This window comes from Amblyomma mixtum, chromosome 5 (genome assembly GCF_055824585.1).
Source record: "Amblyomma mixtum isolate Tamu chromosome 5, ASM5582458v1, whole genome shotgun sequence".
In the NCBI taxonomy this organism is placed as follows: domain Eukaryota; kingdom Metazoa; phylum Arthropoda; class Arachnida; order Ixodida; family Ixodidae; genus Amblyomma; species Amblyomma mixtum.
The window spans coordinates 38,998,225-39,019,825 of record NC_143016.1 but is presented as its reverse complement, the minus strand read 5'-3'; the positions used below and the strand labels follow the sequence as shown (position 1 = coordinate 39,019,825).

Sequence of the window (21,601 nt, the reverse complement as noted above, 5' to 3'; positions counted from 1 at the left end):
CAACAGTGAGGAAAGCACCAAAAATTAACGAAAACAGTGCAGCTTTGAATTGAAACAATTTATTTCCGCAAAGTGACCTTAGGACTTTAAAAAATCGAGAATGGTAGATTGCAGTTTCTTTCGCTCGCTGGAAAGAACAACGCGTTTCTCAATAGCGTGGAAGGCCGCATTGCTGTCAGCGTCGCTTTGCGGTGCGACGCACATACCTGCGGAGGAGGTCCAGAGCCGCGACGGTTTCTCCAAAAATCGGAGTTGCCAACTCCCAGGAATCATGCGGCTCGTAGTCATCGTCATCGCAGTCAGCGGCTTCACTCACAACCGAGTTCGCAACAATCTTGGCAATGCTTTGACATTCCGACGTCACGGCGGCAGCATCCACGGCGACGTTGTCGCCTCATGCGATTCCCATGGCACCCAGCGCAGTGCACAGCCTCAGTTAGCTCTTGATCACGAGAGGCTGCTTACTACTCTTCATCTTCCATGGCAGTTTCCACTTCCATGCGAAGGCCACACCGCGCACAGCAGTGCTGTGCAGTTGACACGCTCACTGCAGTCCACGCTGAAGCGACGTTGTGCACAGCGTCAAGCACTGAAATGTTCGTAGGCTGCTCGCCGCGCTGCTCTGCGTAGGCCGCCCTGGCTGCCTGTCGACTGTGTTTGGTACGTCCAGCTTTTCCTCAAGGGGAAGCGCCTTCCGCTTACGCGACTCAATCACGCCATCAAAGCACGATAAAGATCGCGGCATCGTGGTTTAAAAGTTTGGCGTTCGCGAGGCGGATAGCCATCTAGTGGTGGCCTCTCCAACTCGCGTGCGGCTTCTTGCAGCCAGTTCCGTAGCCAAGCCTGGCCAAGACTCGTCAAAAATGAAAATGGCGGTTGGGGCGCATTGCCCGGGCGGGTTCGGGGAGCCGGTTGCGACGTATCATGCGGGATCCTTTCCTCGGCTACGACGTAACAGCGGGGTTCCCAATACATTGAATCCTATGGAAGCTATGCCGGGACACGAAGAAAACGACGTAACAGCCAGGAAAACGCAGCAGTGAGGAACGTAACAGCGGGGTTCTACTGTAGCGAGTTTTCAGTTCGAAGCGAATACAAAGCAGTAGTTATTTTGTTCAAATAGTTTTGAAGCAAAGCAAATGATTTCTAATGAGTTTGCGACTGGAAATGTAGAAGTAAAAAAAAAAAAACAGACATTAATTTGATTTATGGGGACAATAAAAACGGCGCAAAAAGGATGGGACAAAAGAGAAGAAGCTCATGGGACAAGCGCAGTCCCATGTTGCACCAACTAAGCCTCTCACTGCACCCTTCTGGACATTCGTTTGAGTTCAGTAGCATTCGCAAATAGACGGGGATTGCCAGATTCACTAAGGCAGCCGAAGTAAAAAACGAAACAATGCTTTCAAAATTATGTTAGGCAATGTTCAGTCAGCAGCAAGTCAAGGTACATCTAGCATCATAGCCTCAAGCCCTTACCATGCAATTCTTTACATGCTCCTAATCTTGAGTATAAAAGTTGCTGACAGATTTTTTTTAACACTGAAATTTCGGACACGATTCATATTTCATGGCACCGAGTCACACATCCCACAGAGTTCAGTGTAGTACAACCATGGCTGAAATCTTCGGCATGTCGCATCTGATAGTGCCATTTCTCTGACCCCATTCGCATGTCATATGGTCACAAGACTGCACTGCATATGCGGGATCACGCATTCGTATTACAGCCAGAGGAAAGCTGCAGCTCGAGTCGTCCGTTATGCGTAGGTTTAAATATGTCAGCGAAGTCACTGCGCACGAGCTGGAAGTGGAAAGCAGCATGCAGCACATAGCAAGTGGCATGCCTTCGTATACCAATCAGAGGATGGAGTACCCGGGATTTCTGGGGTGGTTCCTTGCATGGACCAACCTCGTAACGATGCTGACAAAGCTACTGTGGCTAACGATGCGTGTTGCAGTGCTCGGAACGGAGATGCATTGTCGGCATCGGTCAGCAAAAGGCACAAGGAGATGCGAGCGTACTTTCTTCACCCCCCCCCCCCCCCCCCCTCCACACACACACATTTGCCGCTGCACAAAGGTGCACCTCTCCTTGGAGACATAGGATATATTAAGACTAAGATAAACAAGAAAAATGTGGCCCTGCCCGCACGACTAACTAATCTCCCCTTGGAGGCTGCAGGCTTGAGGTACTCTGGGGTGAATTCTTTTGTCTAAACATGCGAAATGGTAGCAGTGAAGCACGGGGGAGTTGCATTTTTACGCCAAGATCTTGAGCGCAAGAAAATGGTGGTGCTCTTTGAAGCAAAGACTGTGCACATGCATCAAAGTGCTTCGCATGCCGGCTTTCTGATCATGGTACCTGAAATAAGTGGGGTTCTATCTCAGATTTAGTTTCAACCATTGAAGGGTGTAAACAGTTAAGCAGTGCCAGCTTCGGAGTTGGTTTCCAGCGGCAGCGCAACTATGACAGCCACTGCTTATGGAGCGCTTGCCTCGGCCATGTTGGCAGTTGTGCATTCTTATCTTTTTCGTCATCTTCTCCGTGCAGTGGGCACAGTGCACTCTCTGTCGTGGCATGTTCGCTTTCGCATCTGTGCTTTGTTCCATCACGCGGGCTGTTCGGCAGCATGTCGAACTCCATAGCCATCGAAGGACGAGTTTGCAGAAGGAGACGTTGCACCGTGTGCACGACGCATGCCGACATCCGGAGTGGTGTAATCACGCTGAAGTGTCGGAGCGTGCACAAGACCACCGACTGCTACTTCCAACAGCTTTATTTTCCTGAAATCTCAATCTTCAAAATGCTTAGAAAATATTAGAGGTTTTCAAATATTGCCATTTGCTTCGAAGCCCAAATCAAATACCGCATTATTCGCTTAAATATTCGAAATTTTCTCATATTAACACAACTCTAGAAATTGCTCTTTATATCAGAAGAAAGTGACTGTTTCAATCAGCCATTGCAAAGAGTTTCGTTAAAACTTCTTTTTTTGGGCTAAAAAGTTTAGCACAAACAGACACAGACCTCAAGAAAGACTACACACATGCACAAGCACTTGTGTGTTTGTGTGTATGTCGTCTTTCTTGCGGTTGGTGTCTCTTTGCTCTAAAACTTTTTACAAGATTGCAAAGAGCCAACAAAAATAGATAAGCAGTTTTATGACAGCTTGATTTTCATGATGGCCTTAGCCTTAGTAAGCTGCTTTAATGTTTTAAGATGATTGTTTTGTATATACTTGAGAGAAATAGCTAAGCTGACATGTATAACTGATTTTAATAAAGACACGGTAACTCGAACTTCAAGGGATTGGAAAAACCGTTTGAACCATAGTAAAGTTATTCAGTGAACATCTGGGCGGTGGTCATTTGCTTTTGAGATGAAATCTGCATCGGGACGACAGTTTTTCAAAGTTCGCTTAATTGCTTTACTGTGCGCACACTGCTGAAATTATTGAAGTGTAGCTGCTCCAAAATGGTAAAGGCCTCCCTCTTTCACGGTGCGGTAGTAGAGGAGCCAATGGAGCCATCTCAGTGGAGCTGGCGCAAGTGAGAAGGCTTTACCGCTCAAAATATGGACGGCACGTTACGAAAAAACAGAAAAGACGAGCAATGTGCCAGTCAGTGTCCTTCCTAACCAGAAACCGAATGTAGCTGTGCCTGACTAGATGGGTGATGCGTGGCCGAAAGTCGCCGTCTCCGGGGGCTGGGCATGAATCTCGGAAGCACGAAACTGAAACTGTGTGACCGCACTATTTTTCAGCAACAGCAGCGTGCGATCATCATTCTGCTGGCCGTTGCGCACACGGCAGAGGGTTGCAGGCAATGCTGCACTGTGCAAATCAGGCTTTCATGCTGTGCCACTCATACTTGGGTACGGGTGTCTCTCCGGAGCCCGTCCGAATTAACCACTGTGAGGCCAGCTGCATCCGAATTAACGAGAGTCTGAATTAACAAGCATCCGATGCCATAGACTTAGATAGGCATTGACCAGGACCACTCTGGCAGTCTGAATTATTTCGATTTCCAAATTAACGGGGGTCAAAGTAACGAATTTTACTGTATATGTGTTTGCTTGGCTTAGGTATTTTGCTGCTCATTTTGGCTCATGCTCCTGTTTGCTGTATAGTTGCATGCTGCATGATGCCTTGCAACTTAATGGATGGTTCGTTATTACTGCAGCGCACTGTGTGTAATTAATTTCTTGGATGGCATTGCAGGATGCCCGCGGGTGAGGACTGGGAGAAAGAGACAGCAGCAGCTCTTCAGGCAGCCACCTTGAGCTGTACACTGAGGCTTCAGGTCAAGGGCATAAAGGCTTGGTTAGCTGAGGTGAGTGCAGTTGATCCCGTACTTAGCATTTTTTCTTTTTCTGAGCACCTGGCACGTCATGTGTAAAATATTTATTAATTATGGATAGTGTCGCTGCAGCTGCGTGGTGAGTTTTAAACTGGCCATGTGGCTAGGCTTGAAAGTCACAGGTTTTGGATAAATTTAAACAGATTGCAATCTGATTTCACTTTCAGCTTTAAGTAGGTGTAATTGCCATGGCATTACATGTGTCTGCAGCATGTACACAATTGATTACATACTGTGTCATGTGACATTCTGTGACAAGGACAGCTCGGAGCTCACTTGGAGGGCCGCTGGTTGCTGGGATGTGCATAGTGGAGAAGGCCATGTGGTGGTGGTGGTCAGTTGACCTGTGCTCTCAGACTCCTTTTCTGTGGCAGTTTGTGTTCTGCAGCTGCCCACTGCCGAGCCAGTCAGCCAAGGAGCGGGGACCCCGGCGGCCGGTGTGCTTCATGTACGACTTTGGAGCTGGCACACCTGCCCAGGTAGCCTCCATGGTGGAAGAGATGCTCCAGGACTGGAACACCATTGGACACCTCTATGGCGTGGTGCTGCGGTTCGCTCAGGCCCTGCGCCTAGGCAAGTGCACGGGTTGGCTGACAACACTGTGTTTGATGCTTTTTTGTGTGTGCTTTTGAAGCTGGCTGCAGTGAGTACTTCCTCTGCCCACTTCATTAACCTTAAAAACGCGCTTGTAGACATTGATGCCTGCACTTTGCAGCGTTGGCTGTAGAGAGGCAAAAGCTGAACATTTCTGTTTTGCCCATTTCATCGTGTAAATGCACAGGTGTCCTGCATTGGTTTTTCAGCATGGGAGCTGCAAAAAAGTTCAATTTCTTGGCAGTTTAAGCACGCAGGCAGCAACTTTAAAGTGTGCCTTACACATCCTTGGGTCACCTGCACAGTGCATTTACCAATGTTGGGCTGTGCTGCCAGGCAGAAATAAACGTCACCTTTTAATGTCTTTTTTAATGTCTCATCGTTGTAAGCAGCAGTTGTCGACAGAGAATGTCACGCTTTTCAGTTGGTCGAAACGGTCGTGACGTCACAGTGCGCCAATTTCAAACGGGGCCAATTGTACTTTGGCCAATTGTACCATGCAACCAATTGAAGGGACCATATAGTGATGCTCCAAGTAAGTGGGACTGAGCTTAGTTAATTGCTTAATTACCCAAATGGCCTACTTAACTTCTCCAGTCAGGCCATATAAATAAATAAAACCTAGTAAGAAATTGGTCGAGCTCGAGAATCGAACCCCGGTCTTCGGAGTACGAGACGAGCATGCTATCCACTCCGCCATGCCAGCTCGATGGTTTGGAATGAACAAAGGCACGTCTAGTGAATATGGTGTCTTCGCTCACTGCCATCCTCCTCCCTTCCCTTCCGGCGAGGTTTACACAGAGATATGAGAGAGAAATACATTTCCTTTCCTCAAAAACCAATTTACCGACGAGCGAGGCGTAGAACCGAATGGCCGATGGCTTTCTATGGACTCCCTGGCAGCGTTGCAAGACGCTCTCGCGTTCCACTCTTAGGGGCGAAGCTTAACATCTTAACCACACATCAGTGACCACACTTTAGGTCAAAAAAGTGCACCCCCCCCCCCCCCCCCCCCTGAATTTTGACGGGTGTCCATGGAGATATGTGAGACAGTTACTGCGTAATTTTCTTTCCTCAAATACAATTTTCATTTTCTTCATTACCATCTTCGTCTTTCTTCTTTCACTCCCACTTCCTCCGTTCCTCTACGGTGCGGTTCAGGTGTCCACCGAGATGACAGAGATTTACTGCGCCATTTCCTTTCCTCAAAAACCGTTGCGTTAAAACGGCAAGGCATCCGCCGAACGGGTGGTGGCGTTCCGTGGACTCCCTGGCAGCGCTACAACACGCTGTCGCGTTCCACTCCTAAAGGCGAAGCTTAAGCTTAAGCTTAATTAGCAGTTAATTAGTATGCAGGCATTAATCAGTAATTAACCATTAATTAGTGATTTGTCATCACTTAGTAATTAGTACTCAATTACATGTGACGCCACCAGTGCCACAGAAGCACTGAAAGTGGTGCGGAAAACGCTTTCGCCTCTACGCACTTTAGACAGTCAAAGTGCCCCCTGAATTTTTTATGGGTTCCTTGTTTCAAAAGCTTCTGTAGACACCTATGCGGACACCTGTACATGAAAGAGCTGACCCATAACATTTCCGCTAGGGGTGTGCGAATAATCGAAATTTCGAATACTAATCGAATACGTTTGATACTCGCTTCATTTTTGTATTCAAGAAATTGATATTCAAGAATTTCTGAACATTCGCTAGCGATCATATACTGCACTGACCTTCATACATTCAACCGAGACAAAACCACAGTATCTGGGAAAAGTGTCCGATGATCGAGTTTAAAGTGCTATGAAAACAAAACAAGTCACCTGTTCGTTTTCTTGTCCGTTGTTTACCGCATGGACATTTGGATGTTGGTAGGCTTGATGTCATGAAAAATTCTGCAATTGGGCTTTCCCACATAGGATGCCTGATGAGGCTAAGGTGGCCAGCCATCTGCTTTGAACAGTGACAGCGAGAAATTGGGGTGGAGTAAGCCATGCCAGTTGGTTCATGATGCAAATAAATAACAGCGCGACAGATGGGACAATAAGGAAGAGACACAAGCGTGTGCTTTTGTTTTTATCTTTTCTTCATTGTCCCGTCTGTCTAACTGTTATTTATTTGTGACAATGAGAAAGTGTGCTTTTTATTTTTTTTTGTATGTTTTATCCTTCCATAATGCATTACATACTCAACGGCCACACCCGTGGCATTTGTCCTGTTGCCTTCATATCTCTTCTATCATGTCTCATTTTGGTCAACTGTGATATGCGGGACAGCCCACTTTTGGAATTTTGCGTGCGGGTCTCGAGGGGATGAGTCAAGGTGTCACAACTGGGCAAGTGATTGTGTAAAAATCCTGCCTGTTGCATGGTGCATTTTATGTAACCCTTGCACATCGGTGTATCAGCAGGCATGGTAATGATCAGAGGGTCCCATAGAGTTTCTTACTATATTACCTAGAGGGAAAGCTGGCGGCGCTGCACTTCAGCCACCATGGACGCCCAAAGCATCATGGGACGGTGAGCTACTTGTTGCGAGACAGTCGTAGTTTTTCGGGAACACGGAGTGGCACTACTAAGATGTTTCATTCCGAAAACGCTGTTCGTGTGTGCGCAGACGACTTTCGCGCGAACGCAGTGGGCAAAACCCATAGTAGTGAAACCGCGACGACACACGACGCCAATAAAAGGTTTCACTTTTCCGAAATGCCATTAAAAAACCTCCTATAGTATTTAAGCAACAACATCTTTTTTGAAAACATATTTACTTTTAAAAGTGCACCTGTTAATTACGAAATATTAGTTTTTATAGTGTTCACTACTTGGCCAATAGGAGAGTGAGTCGTCTCTTATTTTGGACAAACTTTGCACTTAAATGCTTTTCTACTCGTTTGTTGCAATCATTAGACAAAATATTGAATGTTAGAACGTTTGTAGTTATCAAACAGCTTTATTTTTCTATTATTTTTTGGCCAAAAGTTTCAGTTCCGCAACAAGTAGCTCACCGCCCCATGATGCTTTGAGCGGCCATGATGGCTGAAGTGGTCTCGAGGGGTCGCCATGCAAACTCCCATAGACGGGCTGCCAGCTTTCCCTCTAGGTAATAGTAAGAAACTCTATGGAGGGTCTCTGTCGTTAGGGGCTGTAAAGTTTCAGTTTCAGAGCTTTGCCGCTCGTCTGCGGAGACGAGCTGCAAAGCTAGACGTCCGCACTCGTCTGTTGGCTCACGGATTTGCCTGTTGTCTGATCCCAGCACCATGCCATCTTCAGACACAGACTGGCATGTCGCCAGTCTTTTCCTTTTCAGAAGCTCTCTCCCCCTTCCGATGCCAATGTGCATTCCCCTCGCTTATGTCCGTGTTCTTCCAACCCGCCTAAACTGCCCACTTTTGACAGGCTTTTCAGTGTTTGTGCGTTGGAGCCTCCTCATAAGGCTTCACCGCATTTTCGGCAGTTTCTTTCTTCTTTTTTTTTTTTCGGGGGCGGGGTGTAAGGAATTTATAAACAGACCTTCGGGTAATCTAGGCATTTCTTCCTATTCCTTGAAATCAGAATTAATGGAGTTTTGCTAGCCATCATGTTGTTTTTAGTTGCTTCATGTGTCATTTTATGGATTTCATTTTACATGACCACATTACAGGTTGGGTACTGTTATAATGTCTTATCAAGTAGTATACATTTCTGTGCACATCGTGTTTTTTTGCATGGTGCTGCGTCAGTCTAGTTCTGTTTATTTCATTTGCAAAGGCCTTACACTATTTTGAAAAAAATAAGGGCAACAGCATTTGCCTGTTTATTTTCTAAAACTTTTTTTTTTTCACACTGATTTGGTATTCTACTCGATATTTAAACCCATTTTTTCTTCATATTCCTATTTGAAAATTTCAGTATTCTAGCTTCCCTGCAAAGAACTACTGCGATGCTATATTCCGAAACTTATTTGTTGTTAAGCCAGTCTTTACTTTGTAATATGGTAAGCAGCCAGTGTAGCAATAGTTTTCAATTCTGGTGAAGTGTCTTCGGCCCCCTGTGAAGTCAGTGCTATTTCATCGGTTTTCTTGCTTTCATTGAACATTTTTCTTCAGTTCTGCATCTTTTGCCTTACTCTTGATCTTATTCTTCGATTGGGCCAGCTGTGAGAGCGTGATGTATTTCCTTCTGTTCTTTTTTTCAGACCAGCACAATACCCTCATGTCCATCGTGGACATCAAGTCCTTCACGTACAAGAAGTTGGTCCTCGGTTATGGCATGAACAAGGCTAGCACTGTAAGTGACCATGTGTGGGACATGGAGGAGATAATTTCTCGGTTCCTTTGTGACTGGTCCTTCTCTTCTCTCTTCTTCTTTACGAGTGCTTTCCCCTGGTGGCATTTCCATACAGGTGACCATTTACTGGCGTCCCTCAGAGAAGCGCTTCCACCTGGCCTTTGGTGTGGTGGGCCAGACTGCCTCGGCAAGCAATCCGCACACCGTGGTGGCTCCACAGCTGCAGCACGAGTTCAACCAGCACCGTTCTGTGGCCACCCTGGTTGAGGTGCGTATAGGGATATGTGCTGTGTCTGGCATTGCACCATGTTTTGAAAAAGAAAGTGAAAGCCGCCGCGGTGGCTCAGTGGTTATGGTGCTCGGCTGCTGACCCGAAAGACGCGGGTTCGAACCCGGCCGCGGCGGCTAGAATTTCTTTGGAGGAGAAATTCTAGAGGCCCATGTACTGTGCGATGTCAGTGCACGTTAAAGAACCCCAGGTGGTCGAAATTTCCGGAGCCCTTCACTACGGCGTCTCTCATAGCCTGAGTCGCTTTGGGACGTTAAACTCCAATAAACCAAACCAAACCAAAAAGAAAGTGAAAAGGTATACTTCATGTTATAATTGAATACATTAAGGGGGGACACTGGTCTTGCAAAGAAAATTTTATTAATTTAGTCATAGTTATGAAATTTTCAGGGCGCATGTATTTTTGTGCGCTGATTCTAGATATATGTCATTTAATTTCATGTAAAACAATTCCTTGAGCACTTATGCACTCTTTATGCAAGTATTTTGCGAAAAGTTTTGAAGAAAATTTGCTGCGGGAAACTCGCTGAAATGTATGCCATTGGGTTCTCTTGACACAAAGGAATACAATAAGGGTAAAATTATCATCCTGGCTCTCATAGAACTTGAGTAATAGGTACTGAAGCTGCTGCTTCAGAAACAGGAATACACACTTTCCTTCTTATTTCTGAAGCGAAAACTTAAGTTTATAACTTAAACTCTATAACTCTATAACTAAACTCTATAACTTAAGTTGTATGATAGGCAGGAAGACAATTTTACCCTTGTATTGTATTCAATTGTATTCCTTGGTGTCGAGAGAACCCAATAGCATACATTTCAACGAGTTTCCCGCAGCAAATTTTCTTCAAAACTCTTCGCAAAATATTAGCATAAATAGTGCATAAGTGCTCAAGAAATTGTTTTACATGTAATTAAATGACATATTTAGAATCAGCACACAAAAATACATATTTCGTGAAGATTTCGTAACTGTGACTTCATTAGTAAAAATTTTTTTTTTCAAGACCAGTGTCCCCTTAAGCAGAGGCGGACAGTACTGTGCAGTAGCTGATCACGACATTTCAGACTGCGTTGAGGAGCCGTCACGCACCTCATAGGAACGTGCACATATTCATGACCGATATTTCAGACCCTATGGATTCGAAAAGTTCGATTATTCAGACAAAAATAGGTGGTATCAATACTGTGGATAGTGTTTTGTTTTTTTCGACTGAAAGTTCATTTCTTTGACCTAATAGGCACAAGTGGGCATCGCTGTCGCAACCAACCGGTTTTCCGCCGTAGTGAAAGGTGCCGTTTTGGATATAAGCAGAGGTAGTTGGATGGACTGGCTTGGGCATAGCTATTTTTACCTCATTGTTGCCACTTGGGTTCATGGCACGCTCTTCGTTGCCATCGAAGTGGCCTGCAAAGATTGCACAATCGCATTGAAAACAGGACAGCTGCAGCATCTGCCGCAGTTTAGACATAGCAGTCATCTTCTTTGACTGCATGAAAAACTTGCTGTTCCTGTTGCATGCAAAAGGTGCTTTCGCTGCTTTCTTTGATCAGTATTGGACGCACTTTCTGTGACAATGAACTCTCGTCCTGCTGCACAATTTTTTAATGGCTGCTCACGTAAGATGACGGCTCTCTTCAATGCTTACATTAAACAACCTAAACCATCGACATTTGGGAGGCACGAATCACCATTCAGATAAGCAACTGGGAGAAGTGTCATTGTTATGACAAGGGCTGTGGGGCGCACATTTGACAGAAGGATAGCGTGATGGGATTCCGGGCTTTTTTTCATAGTCTTTTCTGCAGATCTTTTGTGCAGCTCTCTTGAAAAAGAAGGTATGGGTGGAACATTTGCATGGAAACGCAAGCACTGAAGCATATGGGAACATGCATGCTCCAACCTCTGAAAGAATAGCAGTACCGTATTTTCTGGTGTATAAGACGCGGCTTTTTTTCAAAAATCTTGCTTGTGCGTCCTATACAAGGGTGCGTCTTATATGCGAATTTTTCGTCTTTTTTTGCGAGTTCACAGATTATTCCGGTTCATGCTCAAGATTTTTTCACCGAAAAAATATCAGTACCAATAATGCGGTTGTAACACGGTTAATACTTCAATACCGGGACCACTGTGCGCGACTTTTTTACGTAATCTTTATCATGAAACGGCGGGGATGACGACTTCCGGGATCACAAACGCGCGGCCGTTTAGGAGGCCCCAAGCAAAAGTAATGAGAAACGCCAAAATATGGCGACAATCGCGTTTCTCGCCATTGTCAAGAAAAGCCAAGACAAGCCGGCGTTCTTTTGTAGTCACCCTTTGCAACTTTGCTCCGTGTACGTAGTACGAAGAGAATGTTTCAGCCGCGTTGCCACCAGAAATGGGTGAACCTTTTGATAGCGCATCTCAAGATGAAGACTTCGAAGGTTTCAAGTAGAAATAAAATGTTGTTATGGACATATGGGGATCTCTTTCGTTTTTCTTTCTTTTTTTGCTAAAACGTCTGCAGGTATGGCGTGAGTGTGGCCTTTTTCGATCACTTAGCATTGCTTAAAAATTTCTCACAGGTACGGTGCATTTCGCGATAGTCGCGCAAGCGTGTTTAATTAAGCCTCACTAGCCTAACTGGGTAAACTGGGGTGCGTCTTATACACGGGTGCGTCTTATATACGAAATTTTTCAATGACAGCTTGCATATATGGCGGGTGCGTCTTATACAAGGGTGCGTCTTATACACCGGAAAATACGGTATACTGGTTAACAAGGCAATGCAAAAAATAAATTTTTTCCATGAATCCACATTCCACAAACTTTTGTTTATTATTCTACTCGGCTTTCAGGATATTGCAGCCTTGTTCCTCATGTTATGTTCGTGTACTTTTTTTTTTCCCGGTTCATGCTCACAAAGTACCCCTTGTGGTGCAGTTGTAGTTGCGCTACATCGGGTTAATACGATGTACAGTCGTGCCTCGTTAATATGGACACTTTGGTTCTCCAGGAAAACTGTCCATGAAGTGAGTCGTCCATAATAACGAGTCGAGAAGAATAAAATGAAAATCATTTACTGAGATAAAAAAAATTGTTATTAACGTCTGCTTCTTCACATAACGATGTGCACTGGACCCAAAATTTGACAGAACAATGGCAACCCGGTGTGTATTATCATTATCGCCGTGGCCTTTGCTTTGTGGGCAGCCTTGTAGGCTGGAGGAGTTGGAACTGATTGCCTGTGTTTTGAGGACTGTGTGTTTTGGGACAGAACCACATTTCTGTACTGGCATGTGTACTCTGGCAGCAGTTTGCCCTTTGCGTCAGGTAAAATGTGGCTTTTTGCGTGGCAGCACATGATGCTAAGCTAATCAGTGCTAATCATTTCTTGTTTACTGCTGCTCCCGACAGCAAGGCAGATTGGAATGTTTCTGAATTGTTATCTGGTTGTATGCAATTTCTTTATTATCTTTTTTTTTAATTGAAGGTGTGTACTATTACAAGTGCAAATAGGTACCTTGTGTTTTTTATGGTGGGGTGAGACTTTGAAAATGGTTTTCGAAAGTTGGCTGTAGAGCAGTAGTAATAAAATCTATGGCTATAAAATTTGCAAGGAATCTTGAAGATAGACTCAGTTTGCATTAGAGCTCAAAACTAATTGAAATTTTGTCAAGTAGTATTATTTTGTTTTTTTTATTGTTTCTGTCAATGTACCTTTTTCTTAGAATCTATCATTTGCAGAATGTTGAAACTTTTTACAAGAGTAGCAACTAATGCTTTACACAGCTGATATAATTATTTGTTTTGAACAAAAACTAGATTAATTATGCTTTTTTTCTTTGTCGATGCTGTAAAATTTCTACTCGTGAATGGTTTTTTTGTAGTCAGAAAAATACAAATGAACTTGTGCCATTGATTCTGGTACCAGTTATGTAAATGGCATTGATTAACATCTTTGAAGAAAATTTTTTGCTTATGCCTTATTGTTCCCAAGAAAAGGTACAAAAGCCTCCAAAAATGTTATTTTGAGAAAAATGCCAATGAAATCCCCGAAAACCTTTTTATTCGTCAAAACTTCCCTTGACAGAATAGCTACAAGAGGAGTCCTAGTGGCTAAAAAGTGTACTGCGAACAAGGCCAAATTCCCAACCAAAACTAGAACTTGTTTTTCTGGTGAAAAACTTCAGAGCAATAAATTTTTGCAAGTATCTGAAACGAACAGATCCCATCGAGACGCACCCACTTTTCCGATGGCGATGAAAAAGGACCAAAAAAAAACATCTTTGAATTTTCGAATACCCAAGTATAATATACTTTTGAAAGATAAAGAAAATCTCTACCAGATCATCGCAAAATCTTAAATTGAATTTTTTTGACAAAACAAAATCTCACCCTACCTTAACATCCCAAAGTAAACCTGTGGTGGCATGGAAGTTTTATGGTTGTGTGACTGCTTAGTCATTTTCACACTCTACAGCTTTGAATTGCGTAACCAGGAATCTAACCTGTAGCCCCTGGCTTATCGAGAGAAAGATCTAAGGCACTGTTTCATTGTGTTCCTGCAGCAGTTTGTAATTACTGAGAAAGATGTGTGATGTTTAGAAAATTTGAAAATGTTATGGCTCTGTTTTTGGTCTGTATCCCTGCTGTATCCCTGCAGTCAATGGCCTTGTTTGCTGGATTTTTGCTTTCCTTGTCATGTCCTCTTCCTTGTCCTGCCTTAGACATAGTTCACTGCCTTTAACATCTAAAAATGTGTTTCACTCCGTAGGTGCTGAGAGACACCTATGCACCACTCCTTTCCCTCACTAAGCTTCCTTGTGCGCCCCAGCTCGGAGTCATCAACAGTGTAAGTGCTACATCAAAATACTCGTTGGCAACGCAGTTTTTATATGTAGTGAGAATTACGGATTTTCCAAGATTTGTCAGCTATTTGTATTCTTCATAACATGAGTCTCTTAATCAGTGTTATGTCCAGGAGTTGGGACAATTAAGCTAATGCAGCACTAAAAAAATATTACAAAACAATGTAGTGGACAGGACAAGCAATGGAATTAGGGCCTGTCCTGTCCATTGAATGCATGCTGACCGAACGTTTCTAAATTGCGAGTTTCTTACTTTAATGAGTAGCTCTCACAACCCTGCAGTCATGGTATCGAATGCCATTTGCTTCAGTGTGCAATGAATAATGAATGGTATGCATCCTCATTTGATACGGCAAGCTTCATTGCCATTTATGAACAGCGCTGAATTCATTTGATGTCTGTCAGCGCTCACATGAACACAGCTTGAGGTTACCGGGGCTAACAAACCTCTGACATGCAGCTAATGCACTGACCTTCTTATTAGGAACAGCCAGATCTCTGACATTAGCGCTGCTTACTTAATGCTGTGAAACCTCAGAGAGGCGAGTGAACATCGTTTCATCTGATTCCAGCGTTGTATGGCTTTGCGTTTTGCTGACATGTTGGCAACGCAGTTTTTATATGTAGTGAGAATTACGGAGTTGGAACAATTAAGCTATTGCAGCACTCAAAAAATAGTACAAAACAACACAGTGAACAGGACAAGCAATGGGATTAGGGCCTGTCCTGTCCATCATGCCCTTTTTTGTTACTTTTCGAACATGCACCAACTAGCTCAAGTAGCTATAATACAGTGTACTCCACTCATAATGATACCAGGTATAATGATATATCGCCCGGAAGGTGTTTAGCGCCAAAATTTGTCCGAAAGTTTGATAAAAAAATAAAATGCTTTGAAGCGAATGATGTAAAAACTCTGCAAATGGACCGGCATGGTGAAATCCCTGAGGGGGCATTGCATAAGGCCCAGGGAACCAAGCGCTATCATCGTCACAATCGCTGCAGGGAGCGGAGAAGAGCTTGCTTGGCCGCCGCCGCATAGCACTTTCTCACACAAACATATTTTCCACCCGTTTGTGCGTTCGTGAACTGAGTGAAAATGGCGGAGACAAAACGCAAGGTATCCCTGAACCTGCCCCCTACATTTGCTGTTGAGGACTTAATTTTTTTAAGCATTAGCTTTTCTTTGTGCTTTCGTTACCTTTTTTTTTTTTCAGCGTTAGCTTTTCTTTGCGTGTTGCTTTGTGCTGCTATCTGCAGCGCGTACCTTGGCAGCGCGCCAAGATGCTATGCTCCAATAACATCATGGCGTATTTATCTTTTTGTGGGAACTCCGGCGGCACTGGCTCCCTTCGCGAACTTCGCAGAGCGCCAAGACGCTGTGCGTCCTTGACGTGTGCCTGTGGGCCTGTGGCGGGGGCTACATGCATGGGGGAATGCGTGGTGTGTTCTTTTTTTTTTTTTTTTTTTTGCCAGTCTGCATATATAACCAGTTATAATGATTGGATTTTCCAGTTTTCTCAGTAGCGTTATAAACGGACTGCACTCTTCAGTAAAATTTGCTTCTATGCTTTTCACAGGACCATGGGTAACCAGTCTAGAAACTTAATAGCCAGGAAACACATAAAAAAAAAAAATGTGCATCTTGATCTGCCATGCACAGAGTGTTTTAACTGCCCTGCGGTGGCTCCCCATCTGCCTGAGCAGCTGTAGCAGCGAAGAGGGAGAGGGCGCATGGAGCAAGCAAAGTTCAAGCATGCGTGATTGCTTCTGCACTGTTTACATGGCAGCCGCTTTAATCCTACACAGTCCTCATCTTTTGAAACCTAGAAATTGCATTTTCAAGCTGCAGGTGACAAGGCAAACGCAGATGACAGAAACTTGCCTCGGAGCCAGCCTACGCTGCTGCATCTTGTACAGCGCTACCCGCACAGCGTTTGCCGTGGAATAGTTTTGTTTTCGCGCCTTTGGTTGTTTGCATTCATGCCGCAGCTGTGATGGAACAGCATCAACGGCTGCAACAAGATTCGCTCCATCCGTAAGCATGCGTTGTGGAACGCTTGCTTGCACGACACGAGCATGGAAGACAGGATGGAGCGCCGTTTTTCACTCTTGATCTCCGTTAGCCTCAGACCGCTGGCCTTTTGTTTGCACCATCACGTGATTACTGCTTTGAGTCACGGGCGCGTGATTCCATCCTGTGGAGCACTACAAAACAAAATGCGTCAGCTTGTAATTAGAGTCAACTTTTTTTTTGCCAGCAGAGGCTACAGGCTGGAAGGTAGACCTTTACGCGGCAGTATATGGTAATCGCAAAGTTTGTCCAATAACGGTAGCACGTTCCAGTAATGAAATTTTTTGTCTGGGTCTCATTTTTCTGCTGTGCTTGGTTAATTAGCATATTTTCCGCAGTCCCAGTGACTTCGAATAAACGAGTTTTTACTGTAATTGGTTTTTGCCTGTCAGCTGGTGCACAAAGCTGCACTTGTAACCATGTCTGCAAGTGAACAAAAAACTCATGTTCCAAATATTAGCACTGTAACATGTTTCTGCACTGAATTGTGCCGTTTGTTGACTATGCGGACATCATATTCCTTCCTTGTTTTGTGCAGAGGCCCCAGGTTCCAGTCCAGACGTTTGTCATCATTCCGCAGTCATCAACTCACCTCCGCCTTGCATATAGAAATACGTATCCTTCATGGTGCATTTCTGCAGTCAGAGCCGGAATTCAGTTCCAGAATTCACGGCCAAATTTTTATATTTGCACATTTTTGTTTGTATTTTTCACGGTCAACTGATGCTTCATGTGCTCTACATTGTGAAGTTGTTGCAGAAGAAAGTCCCAAAGTAAAGCTGTAAGAGGGAACTTCTCATCAATACTGCTGAGCCCTTTCAGGCTCCATTTTTTTCTTTCTGTGCAGAACACATATTTTTCCACTGAAATAATATATTGATGCCTCATGTTATTACTAATGGCAGAATTTTTCTGCGCAAAAATGGCGGACGATGTGCTACATCGCTCATTGTTTCGCAAAATATTATTGCCTTCGCTATATGGAGTAAAAAACTGTCTTATTTGTGACAACAAGGATCCTAAATTCACCTGGAACTATGAAATCACTGCAAGGTACAGCACACACTGATGAAAAACCGTGAGTTTACTTTGTACAAAATTGTGTACAAATCGTCCTAAAGGGTTAGTTAGTGTAGTGAGTACAGTTGAGCCCACTGATAACGAACCTGACAGTCATGCAGATTGTATTTGTTGTATTGGAAGTTTTTAGTAAGTGGACTACAACAAAAAAATTATGAAGTCAGACAAAAGTGGTGTATATGTTCTGAAAAAGACCGTTATGCATATCTTTTTCATCAGAGCATACCCATCAATCCGCTTTCTAAGCTCACCAGCATGGTCATATGCTCCCGGCTGAGACCCTGTCTGCAGATGAGCTACTTTAGGGACGTGATCATACCAATAGCGATTGAGACGTTCACGGCAGCTGGTTGTAGGTTGAGAAACATATCTTCGATCCTCGGCAAAGTTGCAAGGATGCGGCGAAGAAAGCTACTGTAGTGCATTTTGCACATAACTTACAGTAGAGTCACCATTGTGCAAAACACTCCAACAGCGCATTAGGCTCTAAATAAAACGGCAAATTGCTGCAGCTGCGAGGTTTTTTGTGCTACCTTTGTGCAAAAGCGGAGCTGCTTAGATGTAAAAACCAATTGGGAACTAGCACTTTACCCAAATACCACCAGCTGCTGTCCGATTACAATCTTCATTGATTGGTGCGCACTGCTCAACCGCTCTTTTCACGGGTGATGGCGATTGCCATCTGTGTGCTGCCCTGCATGCGGCAGAAGTGCAAAGTCGGAGATTCAATTGGCCAGGTGACGCACACCACGTAATGGGTCGGACCAGTAAGACACACCTAGTGACTGGTATTCAAAACTTTCTGTCACTGGTTGATAATTGGCCATGCTCAGAAGTTTCACTTTCAGCTGTGCTGCTGCCTCGCACTTACCATGCTTCTCGTTCCGTTTTAGATGCTTTGGTCAAATTTTTAGGGGAATCCCCCAAGGTGGAGTAGATTTGTAAATTTGTAGCCGTTTGGCTGCGCTCGGGTGGATGCCAATGAGTAATTACTCCCTTATTTAGATGCTTTGTTTGCCCAGATGGCACACACGTATGCACCGACTGACCTTGTAGCCTTTTGGCTTTTACTGAAGTTTCAATGTGCCTTCTTTATTGTTTTCTTTCTTGGGAATGGGGTTGAACTTTTCTTTGGGTGAATGACGGGAGCTGGGAAATGCTCTGTGGTCTGTCTCTGACCTGCGGGTAAGCACTCTTTCTATGACTGCTGGAGCAAGTTTGTTGTGCTTCCTCGTTCGTTATGACCGAGTGATGTGACCATGGTTTGTTGGTTTTTTCTGAAAGGCAGTGTGCCGAATAACCCCAATAAATATTTTGAAAGTCGCTCCACCCTAGTTCATGATCAGCGAGTGTTCATTATTAATGAACTGCGGTCATTATAAGTGGGCTTGACTGTATAACCGCTGACGCTCTTCGTTAATATAACATTGATTGTGTGCTGATTTCTGTCACATTTCCTTCCATACTGTGTGCAAGCTTCCTAGAAGTCCTGTGTTTTTGAGCAAGATAATGCAGCACATGTTGTGTGCAAAGGATATTGATCATATAATTAGTTGATGTTGAGAGGCATGTCTTAGAATTTAATCTTGGCAGTCTGTGCGCAGCGTTGAGGGGTACTTGGTACACTGTAGCATGATGAAGATCAAGCCTTATTAACACCAGAGTGACGTGGAAGTCCAGTGGCACCTTTCTGAGAAGTGCGTACGCTCCTCAGCTTCTGTCCTTCAGCTATGTTCTCGACATCCAATGTCGGCCGGAGGGCTTTGTGGCAGTCAGGGACGGGGCGTACAGCAAATTTGACAAGACCAAGGCTGTCGAGGACTTCACCCCAATCCAGGGACTGAGGGTGAGTGCATCATGCTTTATTTATCTAGAGTGGACTTATTTTACAGTGACAGCTGTTAAGTGCCCATTCCTGGACTTTGCGTCATAGCAGTATGTTGTAGTCATCGGTGTAACCGGTGTGTGCATTGCCATGGGAACCACTTGGAGGGTGGGTACCGTGCGAGGAGGAAGATGTGATGTGAGCAGAGAAATGTGTGACCGGCGGGTGGTTACCACAGGTGCTCTGATGGGGTTACGCAGTACACAAACTTAAATGACATATTTAGAATTGGCACACAAAAATACATGCTCCCTGAAGAATTGTGACTTCATCAATAAAACTTTTTTTCAGAACTGGGCCCTTCCTGAGCAGTAGTGATCAGTTTGGGCATAGTACTATGAAATGAATGTGTGCTTTGATGTGTCAGTACTGGCTTGGCTTTCTCATGGACAGCCATCCCACTAGGCAGCTGTTGGCATCTGAATAAAGCACAGTTTGGTGAGTAATGGTTGTAAGCATTCATGCTTCATGCTACACATTCTTTGCCTTTTGTGGTAGTGGAAAGGCTTGAGCAGACTGGCCTGGTGTGGGGTGCAGTGAATAAAGAAGGGAACGAGGATGTTTGTGTCTTCTCTCTCTCTCTCGCAGGCCTTCCTGAGCAAGTTTGTAGACGAGAGTGCGTGCCAGCTGCGGAGGCGTTCCCAGTCGGAGGATGACAACCCTCCATCGCCCATCCCTACACTGGAGGGCATGGACTCCTTCCTGGGGCCTGGTCTGCGTCCCAACTCCCCAGCTCAGCGTGGGCAAGATGGCGCCTCTGCCGCGGCTGCAGCAGTGGCCGCTGCCACCGGCGGACTGCGTTTCCACCACCCTATGACGCCCCCTTCTAACCCTCACACGCCAGCTTCACCTCATCCATCAGTGCTGTCTCAGGTGGGTTGCGCATCACAGCAGTCTTGGAGGATCGGTTCAGTATGCCAGTAGGCATACTGCTCCTAACTTGGTAGCTCAAAGCAGACTGACATGCAAGTCAGTCTCTGACATTGTTTCCACTGTCAAATGGGCCATGCATGGCGAAGATGTTGGCGAGAGCATTTATGCCCCTAATGTGTGCTACATGACCCCAGTATATTCCGGAAGAACCTGATACTGTGTCTTTTGTTTTTAGTGCGTTAGCACTTATTGTGGGCATTCCCCGCATTTAGCGATTGTGTATTTGTCTGAAGCCTGCTTTTTGGCAGGCTGCTGACCCGTCCACTGTCTGGTGCGCAACGTGCCCAGGTGTGTGTGTGTGTGTGTGTGTGTGTGTGTGTGTGTGTGTGTTGACCAAATATTTTAGGGGAATCCCCCAAGGTGGAGTAGATTTGTAATAAGGGAGTAATTACTCATTGTGTGTGTAATTAAGGGAGTAATTACTCATTGTGTGTGTGTGTGTGCGTGCGTGCGTGCGTGCGTGCGTGCATGTGAGATGCAAGCAGCGCGAGCTCTGGCGCTCCAGTCTGTCCCTGCCAAATATTTGGCACTCGCGCTACACGCGCCATCGTCTGTTGGAAGTGGGAGCCGGTTTACAACTATCGGTGGACTGCATGGTCCACTGTGAAAGCAGCCTGCTTTTACAGTCGAACCTGGATATATTGAACTCAAAGGGGCCACGAAATATTTAGTTAGATCAATCATTCTATATATAAAAAAAATGGCAGTACGTATATAAGGTCATCTAACCTCGAAGCGAGAATACATTCCACCCACATTAGTGACTTGCAGCGACTTGCCACCTGGCAGCATGCTGGCAGTGCAGCGCTCACTGGGCGTTGCTTGCTTTGGCCTGCTTCACATTGAAGCCGCTGTTGCGGACAGTGGTTTGGAAATAGCCACTGCCTTGATGGGGTGTCTAATTCTATTACCATTGCACTATCAATAGAACAATCGCTTGTTAAAATTAAGGCAGAACCGGTCTCTGCAATGCCTTCAGCAGCGAAGCATATCATGAGAAGGCTGGAGCCAAGCTTTAGTTAGTCAGGTTCACTTTACCCCATGACAACGACCTGGCATGGAAATTGAGTACAAGAGACCGAAGACCACCCTCAAGCACAACCCATGTTCACCTCATCACACGGTTTCACAGTGCTAGCGCTTCCAGCACATGCCCGTGGCTGTGCATCTTACCCGTCTCCACATGCGGAGAGTGATCGAAGAGTGCTGCTAGGAAAAGCGTCACATGCAGGGGCACGGTGCACCGTTCGATATATCGAACTATATAC

The 21,601-nt window shown here is 44.9% G+C and overlaps 1 protein-coding gene across 1 annotated transcript in view; it reads left to right on the top strand.

Annotated features, from left to right (window-relative positions):
• Window positions 1-21,601, top strand: part of MED14 (mediator complex subunit 14) — a 74,698-nt gene that overhangs the window by 37,585 nt on the left and 15,512 nt on the right. Inside the window, exons 21-28 of the mRNA XM_089544083.1 lie at window positions 4,224-4,335; window positions 4,737-4,935; window positions 9,127-9,218; window positions 9,334-9,486; window positions 14,268-14,345; window positions 16,974-17,050; window positions 19,244-19,361; window positions 19,989-20,273. Of these exons, the coding sequence (XP_089400209.1) occupies window positions 4,224-4,335; window positions 4,737-4,935; window positions 9,127-9,218; window positions 9,334-9,486; window positions 14,268-14,345; window positions 16,974-17,050; window positions 19,244-19,361; window positions 19,989-20,273 (1,114 nt within the window). The remainder of the gene's footprint in view (window positions 1-4,223; window positions 4,336-4,736; window positions 4,936-9,126; window positions 9,219-9,333; window positions 9,487-14,267; window positions 14,346-16,973; window positions 17,051-19,243; window positions 19,362-19,988; window positions 20,274-21,601) is intronic.